Source organism: Delphinapterus leucas, chromosome 3 (assembly GCF_059928025.1).
Source record: "Delphinapterus leucas isolate spDelLeu-1000000601 "Yukka" chromosome 3, BTC_Dleu_Yukka2, whole genome shotgun sequence".
Taxonomy (NCBI): domain Eukaryota; kingdom Metazoa; phylum Chordata; class Mammalia; order Artiodactyla; family Monodontidae; genus Delphinapterus; species Delphinapterus leucas.
Window position 1 is genome coordinate 102034663 of NC_143131.1, and position 11002 is coordinate 102045664.

Consider the following 11002-nt stretch of genomic DNA (forward strand, 5'->3'; position numbering starts at 1 on the left):
ATGCGAGAGGGCACAACAGTGTCTGTTAAAAACTCTCTCTGTGCCAGCTAGGACATTAATTACTTTATTCCTCAGTCATATTGATGTACTGAGAGGATGATTCATACCTGATGTATCTTTGTATTCTCCCAGCATGGAGAATAGTCAGAAGACAATCAATCACTATTTATTCAATGAGAAAATAACTTTTATAAAGTACCAATATGTAAAATTCTGGTTAGCTCTTCTTCATTTCCTGTCCTCCTCCCAAACCAACATCCTTACCCCCCACCTCAATCACCCAGGTAGTATAGTTTATTCTCTTAACTGCCAAAAAGGTTAAATTCACCAGAATGGTTAGACTCTTTTAAAAAATTACTGATTTTTCTAGCTAATTTAAATGTATTATAATTTAAAAGTATAATTTCCAAACCTGAACTTTATCTAACAGATATTTTGTATTACTTGCAGCCAACAATGATAAGGCATCCACCAACAGTTGTTTGCTACATTTGTGGTCGTGAATATGGAACAAAATCAATTTTCATCCATGAGCCACAATGTCTGAAAAAATGGCATAATGAAAACAACTTGTTGCCTAAAGAGCTAAGGAGACCAGAACCGAAAAAGCCAGAAGTCAGGACCATTACTGGTAAGTTTTTGGAAAAAAAGACTTGAGTGTATAAGGGAAGACTTTTCCCTCTAAACTTAAAAGAGTAGAGGTATTCTTTTATTACTTGTTCAAGTAACTGAAATCAGCAACATTTACTGTCTTGGCTATAGCCAAATAGAAAAAACAGTTCCAGAATACCTGACCAAAGTGTTGTCTTCAGATGCTGAGACATAAAGATACTATATCCTGGCAAACTGTACAAGGAGAGGGACTCACTGGTATTTGCTATATTTCCCAAAAGTTGCTTTCATATATTATCAAACACAAATCTTTAAAACTTTGTAGCTTAAAAAACCTTTGGGGACATCTGGAAACATGTTTTCAAATATGAATGTGTTTTAGTGTTCAAAGAGCGGGGGTACAAAAGTGAAATTCTTATAGGGTCTGCTAGTCAGGATACACAATTGAATAAATTTGTCCATGTGTGGAAAAAGGGAAGGTGGAGACTATGAGTGGGAGAGCACTGCCTTTTTTTTTTTTGCGGTACGCGGACCTCTCACTGTTGTGGCCTCTCCTGTTGCGGAGCACAGGCTCCGGACGCACAGGCTCAGCAGCCATGGCTCACGGGCCCAACCTCTCCGCAGCATGTGGCATCCTCCCAGACCGGGGCATGAACCCGTGTCCCCTGCATCGGCAGGCGGACTCTCAACCATTGCGCCACCAGGGAAGCCCAACACTGCCTTTCTAAAGGAGACAGCTGCTATCCAGTTCCAGCTGGTGTTACACTTAAGAAATTTAGCCTTAAATTTACTGTGATGTGTCTTTCAATAATACAAAAGAAACTGGAAATCTAGACTTCTATATGAAATGTCCAGATTTTAAAAATTTTGCAGTGAATACTTTGTAAAACACTGCACAGGTTGACACTGGAGCTTCACAAACTGCCATGTGTGGTCGCATTACAGAGCCTTATACTTACTCATTTAGGGTGAGAAAGAAGTAGTTCAGAGAGTGTGTTTGCCATACAAGCTCAGACTTGCTCATCATCTGCCATTGTCATTTTCTCAGTTGATCTCCTGATTCCCCTCAAAGGAAAACTATTCTTGGTTTTAAGAGAATCATTCAATTAATTGATTTTCTTTATGTAACCATAGGTATCTTGGAGGTCATTTAGTATCAGTTAGCCCAAAGTACTCTTGTGAGAGATGTGACCCAAAGAGACTTTTTTTTAACAACCCACAGAGTGGAATCTAGATTGCCATGATAAAGTTCTAAAGGCTGCTAGAACCCAACTATTCACAGTCCTTGCCTAAAGGAAGGCTCTGCATGAAAAAGGTGGGAAAAGAGCTCAAGATGAAAATATCCATCTACTGAAATTAGAACATTTGCTCACAAAGAAATTGTTCACCTCTTTGAGACTGTCTTCCCATCAGTTCTCATTTGGTGTCAAAAATCTATTTCCTTCACTTCTGATCTTTATCACTTTCTCTGCTTGAGCATGCTTATCACAATTCTAGAAGAGGTGAGAGAAATGACTGGTTTGGAAACCCTGGAGTGTTCGCCATTCTGTTATTGGCTACAGATGGAAAAGGCAGGTCCTATAATTGCACTTTCTGCAATTGTTCTCTTGGCTCCATGCTTTTGTTATTTCCGAGGTTGCCCTTCCTCTCTAGGCAAAGAGAATTCGCATGAACATTTCCATCCCGTGGACTTACTGTAGTCATAGGATTCAAATAGCCCTTCCTCCAGATCCAAAGTACAAGCCCTAAAACTTTTAGAAATGTGATGAATCATCTTCAACTGAGAATCAGTGAATACTCTGGAATTTTTGAGTCCATATTAAAACTCATATGAGTAAGGAGAAAGTCAGTGCCATTCCTTTTTAAACTGCTTTTAAAGCACTCAAAATATACATTCAGGGCTTCCCTGGTGGCGCAGTGGTTGAGAGTCTGCCTGCCGATGCAGGGGACACGGGTTCATGCCCCGGTCCGGGAAGATCCCACATGCCGCGAAGCAGCTGGGCCTGTGAGCCATGGCCGTTGAGCCTGCGTGTCCGGAGCCTGTGCTCTGCAATGGGAGAGGCCACGACAGTGAGAGGCCCGCGTACCGAAAAAAAAAAAAAAAAAAAAAAAAAATATATATATATATATATATATATATATATATATATATATATACATTCATATCCTGCATGGAAAGTGACACTTCCTTTATCCAAGGGAGAAATACTAGGTTGTCCTGTTGTGCTGGAGTTTAATTTCCCACGGAGAAAAAAATAAAAGAAAATGAACATGAGTAAGCTTGTTAAAGAATCTAAGGTTTGCTATGTTTGTGTGAACCACTAGACAGAAGTCATATGGGTATTGCCTGGGCTTTAATGAAGAAATATATGCTGTGAAAATAATTTTTTTAAAACTATGTGATATATTTTTGCATGCCTGACTACATTTTGGGGGGCCTATTTTGGGCAATTCTAAGACATAGTCAATTTAATGTACTAAAGCCATTCTATTTAAATAAGGTTTATTAAAGTTAAATCCCACACTGTTTCTCTAAAATAAACCCATATGCCTTTTTTCCTGTACTCTGCCAATGGAGATTATATATCTCTCAGCTGCCTTTGTTGTTTCCTTAAGGACGCTTTTTTTTCATCAGATGAACTATTCTGTTTGCATTCTTCACTTTAATTACTTAAAGAATCTCTGAGTTTACGGCCATAAAGAGATGATAAAGTTTTAGGATATAATTCATCTTAAATTCACTCTCAACTGTCAGTTATGTCCTCTAAAAACATTCCACTGAAGGATTACAGGAGAAGAAAATTCAAATAAATGTTCTTTTCCTTTTGTAAGCTTATATTTAGAGTCAACTGAAAGAAAGCCAAAAGTTATATTTGCAAGATAATAATGTGTAAGCAAAGATGTTAATAATTAGTGAAGAATGCATATCACAACACATAAAACAATGTCTTCCCCTTTATAAAATCTGAAGACTGAAAAACCTCTAGTTCAGAGCTAACGGTTCTCAACCCTTAAAAGACCGAGCAGCACTTTTTTTTTTTTGGCAAAAGTAATACGATTTGTTTAAAAGCCTCAGTCAACAGGTATTTCCTGAAAATACTTTCCATAAAAAGTAGAGCATGGTTCTCCAGAATGAAAACTGATCCATTTTCCCATTTTCTTTTTCTTTTATTTTTTGTTCTTCTCTTTTTTTCTCCTCTGTTTTTCTTTAACTTTTCAGCCAAGGGTTTCTATGATCTTGATGCCTTAAACGAAGCTGCTTGGACAAGTGCCCAGAGCCAGTTGGTTCCCTGTAATATTTGTGGGCGTACCTTCCTGCCAGACAGACTGATTGTTCACCAACGATCCTGTAAACCAAAAGTCGCCAAGTAAAGCTCTTTCCCCCTACGAAATAGTTGCAGGAATTAAATCCTTTGGAAAGAGCTGGGATATGACGGGGAGGAGGAAAAGGAGGGGAGGAGAGGAAACAAGGAAAAGTGGAATTGACCAAAGGCCATCGAGCACAAGACGCCCAGCTCAGTGCTTTGGGGGCCTGGTGTGACCACTGTGTCACTGCTTTTAGCGTGCAGCTGCCTGTGTGTGTGCCTTGGCATGCCAGGGCCTCGCATGTCACACGGTTGTCAGGCAGAATTACACGTGGCCGCCCCTCATCAGAGCTGGCATTTTTATCTCCAGGAAATTTCAGAGCCAGTTGTTGCTGTTTTTCTTCTGGTCTGATTTCCTGAACAAGATTCTGAACCTCACACTTAGGACTATTATTCAGTGAACAGAGACTTTGGGTGGTGACTTCAGGCAACTCTTTAGTTCCCGAGAAAAACTGGATTCCCTCCCATCCCTGTGCTTTCTGAAATAATGTGCCACTCCCTGCTATTTCTGATCCAGGGAAATGTTTTTAATTGAGTTAGTGACCAGGAATCTTCTTTTCTCTATAAAATTGTTCAACAGGAGACACATACAAAAGAAGAGCTAAGGACTTAAAGTACTAGAAGCACACAGAACTCATGCTCCCTTACTAATAGTGAAAAATGCTACAAGGAAAATTCAGCATCAGTGCCTGCCTCATATGTTGGGAGATTGCTGTGATGTGATTCATCACATGGGTGGAAGCAACCTCCCTCCTCCTATAGAAGAGGTCCAGCAAGAGTTCTCTCTGCCCTCCTAGGGGCTTATAGGTGTTTTATTGTGGAGATCTAAAAGCCTGCCTGGAAGTCCTGTGCCTCCCAAACCAAGGGCCACACACAGTACATGGGTTGTGAAGCTGCTCTGGATTTGAGTCCTTGAATGTGTATTCAGAGAGGCGGGACTCCTGGGAGGAGGCCAGGGCCAGGGAGGTGCTCTGCCCGGGAAATTCTGCTCCCCCGGGGCAGTGCTGCTTTGCCTGGACTCCCAGCGGTTTTGCTTGAGATCTTTGCTCATTTTATGGCTGACTTTCAGCGCCATTTTGGATCCACCAGGTAGGTTCCTGCAAACCTTGCATTCATGACCTTACACAGCACAGTTAAGTCCAAATTATACAAGCAAATTTATTTGACCTAATAATTTGGTCATAATCTACAGGTTATAAAAGTTTAGTTTAGGATAACGGTGCTAATTATTTGGGTTTTCCTGCCTGTTCCAAAGGAAGCAAGAGATGAACTTCTTAAAAAGTCTTTTAGATATCCCCAAATAAGATTAGCATCTTGTAAAGGATAGCCTTTAATGACTCATACCTGATGGTTTGTTCTTTTCTTTTGTTAAAAAAAATGACAACAGCATCTAATGTGTAGTGAGTGTACTGTGGGTCAGGCACTATGCCTAGTGCTTCCTATATATCAGTTTATATAAATCTCACATCAACCCTACAAGTAGATAGTATACTTATTTTATACATGAGGAAACTAATACTTAGACTAAAGTAGCAAATTCAAGGTCACACTGGACTTGGGTTAAGGGTTGGAGTCAGGAAGCAAACTCAGGACTGTTGGACTTCCAAGCCCATAATCTTATCCATTGCCATTTGTGTGCTAGATACCACCATTAATAAGATTAACTCCAACATAAATGATCTGGCAAATGTCAATTTTGTACAATGTTTAGTAACTAAGGCAAATGGGAATTTTAGCATGCTTGCAGTTTGGCTGCTGGTCTGGGTTTATCTTAAATAAACCGAGGTGAAAACAAAAGTTTGAACTGCATTGTGTGTTATTTATTTATTTATTTGCATTATGCGGGCCTCTCACTGTTGTGGCCTCTCCCGTTGTGGAGCACAGGCGTGGGACACACAGGCTCAGAGGCCATGGCTCACGGGCCCAGCCGCTCTGCGGCATGTGGGATCTTCCTGGACCGGGTCACGAACCCATGTCCCCTGCATCGGCAGGAGGACTCTCAACCACTGCGCCACCAGGGAAGCCCTGCGTTGTGTTTTAAAAGCCACTTCTGTATTCTGCTGATGTTCAGAAGCCAGACAGCAAGGGAAATAAAGCAAGAGTGCTGGCCTCAACTTTGAAATGAGTGGCCATTTAGGGTCATAAAGAGAGATTCGTGGGCCTTCGCTTTCAAAGCATGAGAAAAACAAGACAAAACTACTTTATCTGTAGGAATTATTAAATCTGAGTTCTTGAAGCGGTTGAAAAAGATGAGCTCTTGTAAGAACTGTGCTTCCACAGGGAACAGCTTGAGGAATGTCAAGGTGCCGACCGTGGGACTTCCACTTTTGGCTCCAGCTCCAGCTCGATCTGAGCCGGCCTGGAAACGTTACAGGGGATCAAATCTGAAGCAAGTTCAGTCACAATGACATCAATCCAAGGGCTCCCATCTTTCATCAAGGCAAGTCACTGAAGTCTCACCATTAATAGGACAGAGCTCACCTGCTCTCTGCCGACTGCCCTCCCCCCAATTTGTTCACACCTGTGCAGATTTTTTACTCTAAAAAGGAAAATGATTTTTTTAACAATGGTTGGCACATCCATGAGCTTTGAATCTGAATCTTGTAATGGTTCCCATAGATAGTCTCCTAGGTGATGAAGAGCAGATACTAGATGAAGGTACTTGGAGCTCTTACACTGGCTCAGGTAGGTATCGGCTTGGGATGCAATGTTATTAGAGGCATCGGCAACAATACAATTCCCTCTCTGCTCTGGCAACTGGCGCTGCACGATCTTTTATTGAATTCCCCTTTAGTTGAGGTTATGGGAAGAATTCCAGGATTTCTTGATGCTCATTTGCACATTAAATTCACATCAAAGTTGCGGGGCATGTCTTATCAGAAGGGAACCCTGGAGACAGAACAAGCCTGTCCTACTAAGGGATGTGGATGGGGAGACTCTCCTCTGGTGAGTAAGCATGGAGATCTGTTCGAGCTCCGTTGTGGGAGCTCCTCAGGTTGTGGGAGCTTCTCCTCATCTGGCAGCCTTGGATGTATTTCCAAGTAGGGTCCCAGTATTTCCAAGGATGGCTCCCAGATGACACTGCTTCAGCTTGGGGAATATTGGCCTGAGTCTCTTCACAGAAAAAGAAGCTTCTACTGACAAGCAGACCCATTTGTGAGCAGGGAAGAGAAAGAGGGCAGATATCCAAAGCCTTCCATCTCCTGAAAACCTGAAAACAGCCCTTGGTCTCTCTGTACTTCTGACATTAGCAGCATCTCTTCTTTACACCCTCATCTAAACCAACTCATATGGCTTTAATCCCATACCAGGTCAGGTCAGGATGTTCAGCCCTTTCCTTCCCCAACCCTGTGGGGACCTTTCCCTGCTCTGGCAATGGACAACCTTCCTTTATCATTTATTACTTCCCTCCTGACTCTCTGTCTGGTGCACATGAACGGCTGTGCCTGTTTCAGCTGGCCCTGCCCACTCTCTGTGAGCACTGTGGCCAGAGATGGAAATGAGGTTTTCCTGCACTTGGAAGAAACAGCACACATGAGAGGCAGTTGAGTTTCCGGCGGGGGCCAAACTGGATGGTGTAGAGAGAATTACACCAGGAAAAACACTGTTAATTTAGCATAGGATGGTACACTTTTGTGCTTAGTTCTTTTAAATTTTTGTTATAAAAATATTCAATAGATAACACCTGTAGAGTAAAGGATAATGAAGTCTTATGTCCTCCACACCCAGACAAACTTAGCTGAAACCCCACTAAGGTTGAATCTGAATGGTCTAAATTTCAACTACTATTCTTTTGGGTATAAGAGGATGAAGGATGTGGGGAGAGGTGCTGGGAGCACAAGATTGCAGAGTATATCTGATAATGCCTTTTATTTCTACTTCTGGAAACATGAGATTAAGCCAGCATGGATATAAACCAACTGCAAGTAAGAAAGTGAAACCTGGCCTAGGCATCATGGGGGCTAAGTCCTATCATTGATTCATATTGATCACCTATAGACCAATGTTTTCAGATAATACTTAATTGAGAGTGTGTTTGGCAAAATAATGTCCCCAAAGATGTTGATACCCTAGTTCTCCAAACTTACGAATATGTTACCTTGCACGTTATGCTACCTTTGCAGATTGTGGTTAAGGTTTTGGGTCTTGTAATGGGGAGAGTATCTCGGATTATCTCGGTGGGCCCAGTATAATCATGAGTCCTTAGTAGTGGAATAAGAAGAAAAAAGGGTGCTTGAGAGAGATGGCAGCATAAGAAGGATTCAACAGTCTGTTGCTTGCTCTGAGATGTAGGAAACTATGTGCAATGACCAGAGAAAAACCTCTCCGAGTTAAGGGCATCCCCAGCAGACAGCCAGCAAAGAAACTGGAACCTCAGTCCTATAACCACAGGAACTGGATTCTGCCAACAACCTGAATGAGCAAGGAAACAGATTCTCCCCTGGAACCTCCAGAAAGGAACACAGCCTGCCAACAACTTGTTTTTATCCCGTGAGTCCAGGGTTGAACTTCTGACCTACAAAACTGTAAGAAAATAAATGTGTGTTGTTTAACCCATTGTTTATAATAATTTGTTATGGCAGCATCAGGCAACAAATAGAAGAAGCATCCACAGGCAGACCTCAGAGATACTGTGAGCTCATTTCCAGATGACCTCAATAAAGTGAATATCACAATAAAGCAAATCACAGAAATTTTTTGGTTTCCTCATGCATAGAAAAGTTATGTTTACACTGTAGTCTATAAGTGGACAGTAGCATTATATCTAAAAAAGCAATACACATACCTTAATTTTAAAAATGCTTTATTGCTAAAAAATGCCAAAACAATTGCAATGGCAACATCAAAGGTCATTGAATGCAGATCACTATAACAAATATAATAATAATAAAAAAGTTTGAAATATTGAAAGAATTATCAAAATGTGACAGAGAGACATGAAATGAGCAAGTGGTGTTGGAAAAATGGTGCTGATAGATATACTTGATGCAGTGTTGCCACAAACTTTTGTCAAACAGAACAAAACAAAAACTCATCAAAGTACAGTAAAGCAAAGCACAATAAAATAAGGTGTACCTGTATGTGGCATAGGGTAGGACCCCCAGACCTTCTACTGATCAGAGAGATACAGTCTTCAACTCCACGTGGGACACTGGCCACCTCCACTGCTTGCATTAGTGAGAAGGCACCATAATCAAATTCAGTAGGGCCAGATAGCCCAACAAAAACTGGCTCCAATATTTGCTACCTGCAAAATACCCAGCTATTTTACAATATGCACAAAATATGGATGCAAATTTTTAATGTTCTGTTAATATTTTTAATCATAAAACGGATTCTGTTACATGTACACACTTGTTTAAAAACTAATAAATGGACAAATGCAGTTGAATTACTTGGCAGTTGACTTTTCATGCCAATGACCCCATGACCTTGTCCTACCCACCTGTCTGTCTTTTCCACGAGCGGCAGAAAGAAAATAACTGTATAATCTGAAATGGTAGAAGGTTATTGTTATGGGAATCTCTAAATAAGGTACTAGCTGAAAAACAGTGAAAATATCCAAGCACTGAAAATGCAGATATGGCTTAAACAAATCTCATCGTTCTCTTATGATCTTCAGCAGGGCTTTTCTGAGGGGCCATGTGCGGATCTAAAAAGTAGGCTGGACCATCAAAGAACCGTGCTCAAAGTGTAGGGGAAGGGTAGAAAAAGCACCTGATTTGAGGACCGTCATTCAGCCGAATTATCAAGCAAGAAGTTTCCCTTCAATGCCTTCATCTCCCATCTTTGAACCTTCTGAACTCTTTCCTCCCAACCCCCATGAAGGTTTCTCCAGGATCCTGCTGTCCTGTCTTCTATCTACGACTGTCCAGACTTCTGTTTCTGTTGGAGAAGAAACTCAGGTGCTCCACCTTCCAGATATCCCTCCATCTCTCCTAGTCTGCTCATCCACATTTCTCTTCCTGTGTCCCTTTCTGGACTTTTCACTAGCTATTTCATTAGAAAGAAACTTGAGAAAGTCTTCCATGCTAAGGGGTTCATGGAAGTTGATGGTTTGATGCTCTATCTCTCTCAGATGGTATGGTTATTTTAAAAAAGTTTCTTAGAAGTATTATGTCTATATCCAAAGTAATGAAGTCCATGTGGTGGAATTTTAGACAAAATGTTGGGATGGAAGTCAATGGGCATGGGAAGCAGGTCTCTCCTTGACCTTTAGTGACCCTCATCACACCACATAGACCTCTGTTAACTCCACACCTGAGCAGAGACACCTCTGACAGGGTTTCTACGGACAGCTTGTATTAAGGTAGGCTAAGTGCTGTAACAAATAGACCAAAATATTCTAAGGGCTTGAATAAGACAGAATTTTATTTCTTGCCCCGGGCAAGTGAGCAGTATAGTGAGGCGTCCCTCCTTTGTGACATCATTCAGGGCCCCAGGCTGATGAAACCTCTGCCACTTTCAACATGTGACACACAAGTTGCCCTGGTAGGTCCTCTCCTGTCAGCTCATCCACGAGGAGAAAAGAGCATGGAGTTACCTATTCGGCCTAGAAGAAATGCTCATCATTCCACTCACATTCATGGGCTAATTGACTGTACCTGAGTGCAAGGAGGTCTGGACATTGTGTCCTCACTGCCACAGCAGGAGGAAGACGTGACCAGGGATTTGGGGGAATAATTAGGATTTTCTGGCATGAGCTCAAATCTCCTCCTGGCTTCTTGTTAGGGGACCACTTTCCCTTTTGTGGGAAGTTGACAATATTTGGGCATAAACCTCAGAGGACGAGAAATTATTCTTGCCATCAAGGCAGGCAAGGTTGGTAAATTAGGCCCCCCAAAAGAAAAAACTTTAAAAAATTATAGCCATTTTCACATATCAGAAATAGCAACATTCAATATTTGAAGGAAAGATTGCCCTTTTTATTATTTGAGGAAACGCTTTAAAAGGCATTTTTGATATGCAAAGTTTAGTCCTGAGTTTAGTCTCACAAGGGTAGCTGGGGCAAAGAAGAGCAGTTT

At 41.4% G+C, this 11002-nt stretch overlaps 1 protein-coding gene across 1 annotated transcript; it reads left to right on the top strand.

Moving 5' to 3' along the window:
• Window positions 1-450: 450 nt before the first annotated feature.
• Window positions 451-5620, top strand: ZNF475 (zinc finger protein 475). Its single transcript, XM_022588999.2, has 2 exons — window positions 451-631; window positions 3833-5620. The coding sequence occupies exons 1-2, from the start codon at window positions 457-459 to the stop codon at window positions 3982-3984; spliced, it is 327 nt and encodes a 108-aa protein (XP_022444707.2). The 5' UTR covers window positions 451-456; the 3' UTR covers window positions 3985-5620.
• The last annotated feature ends 5382 nt before the right edge of the window (window positions 5621-11002 follow it).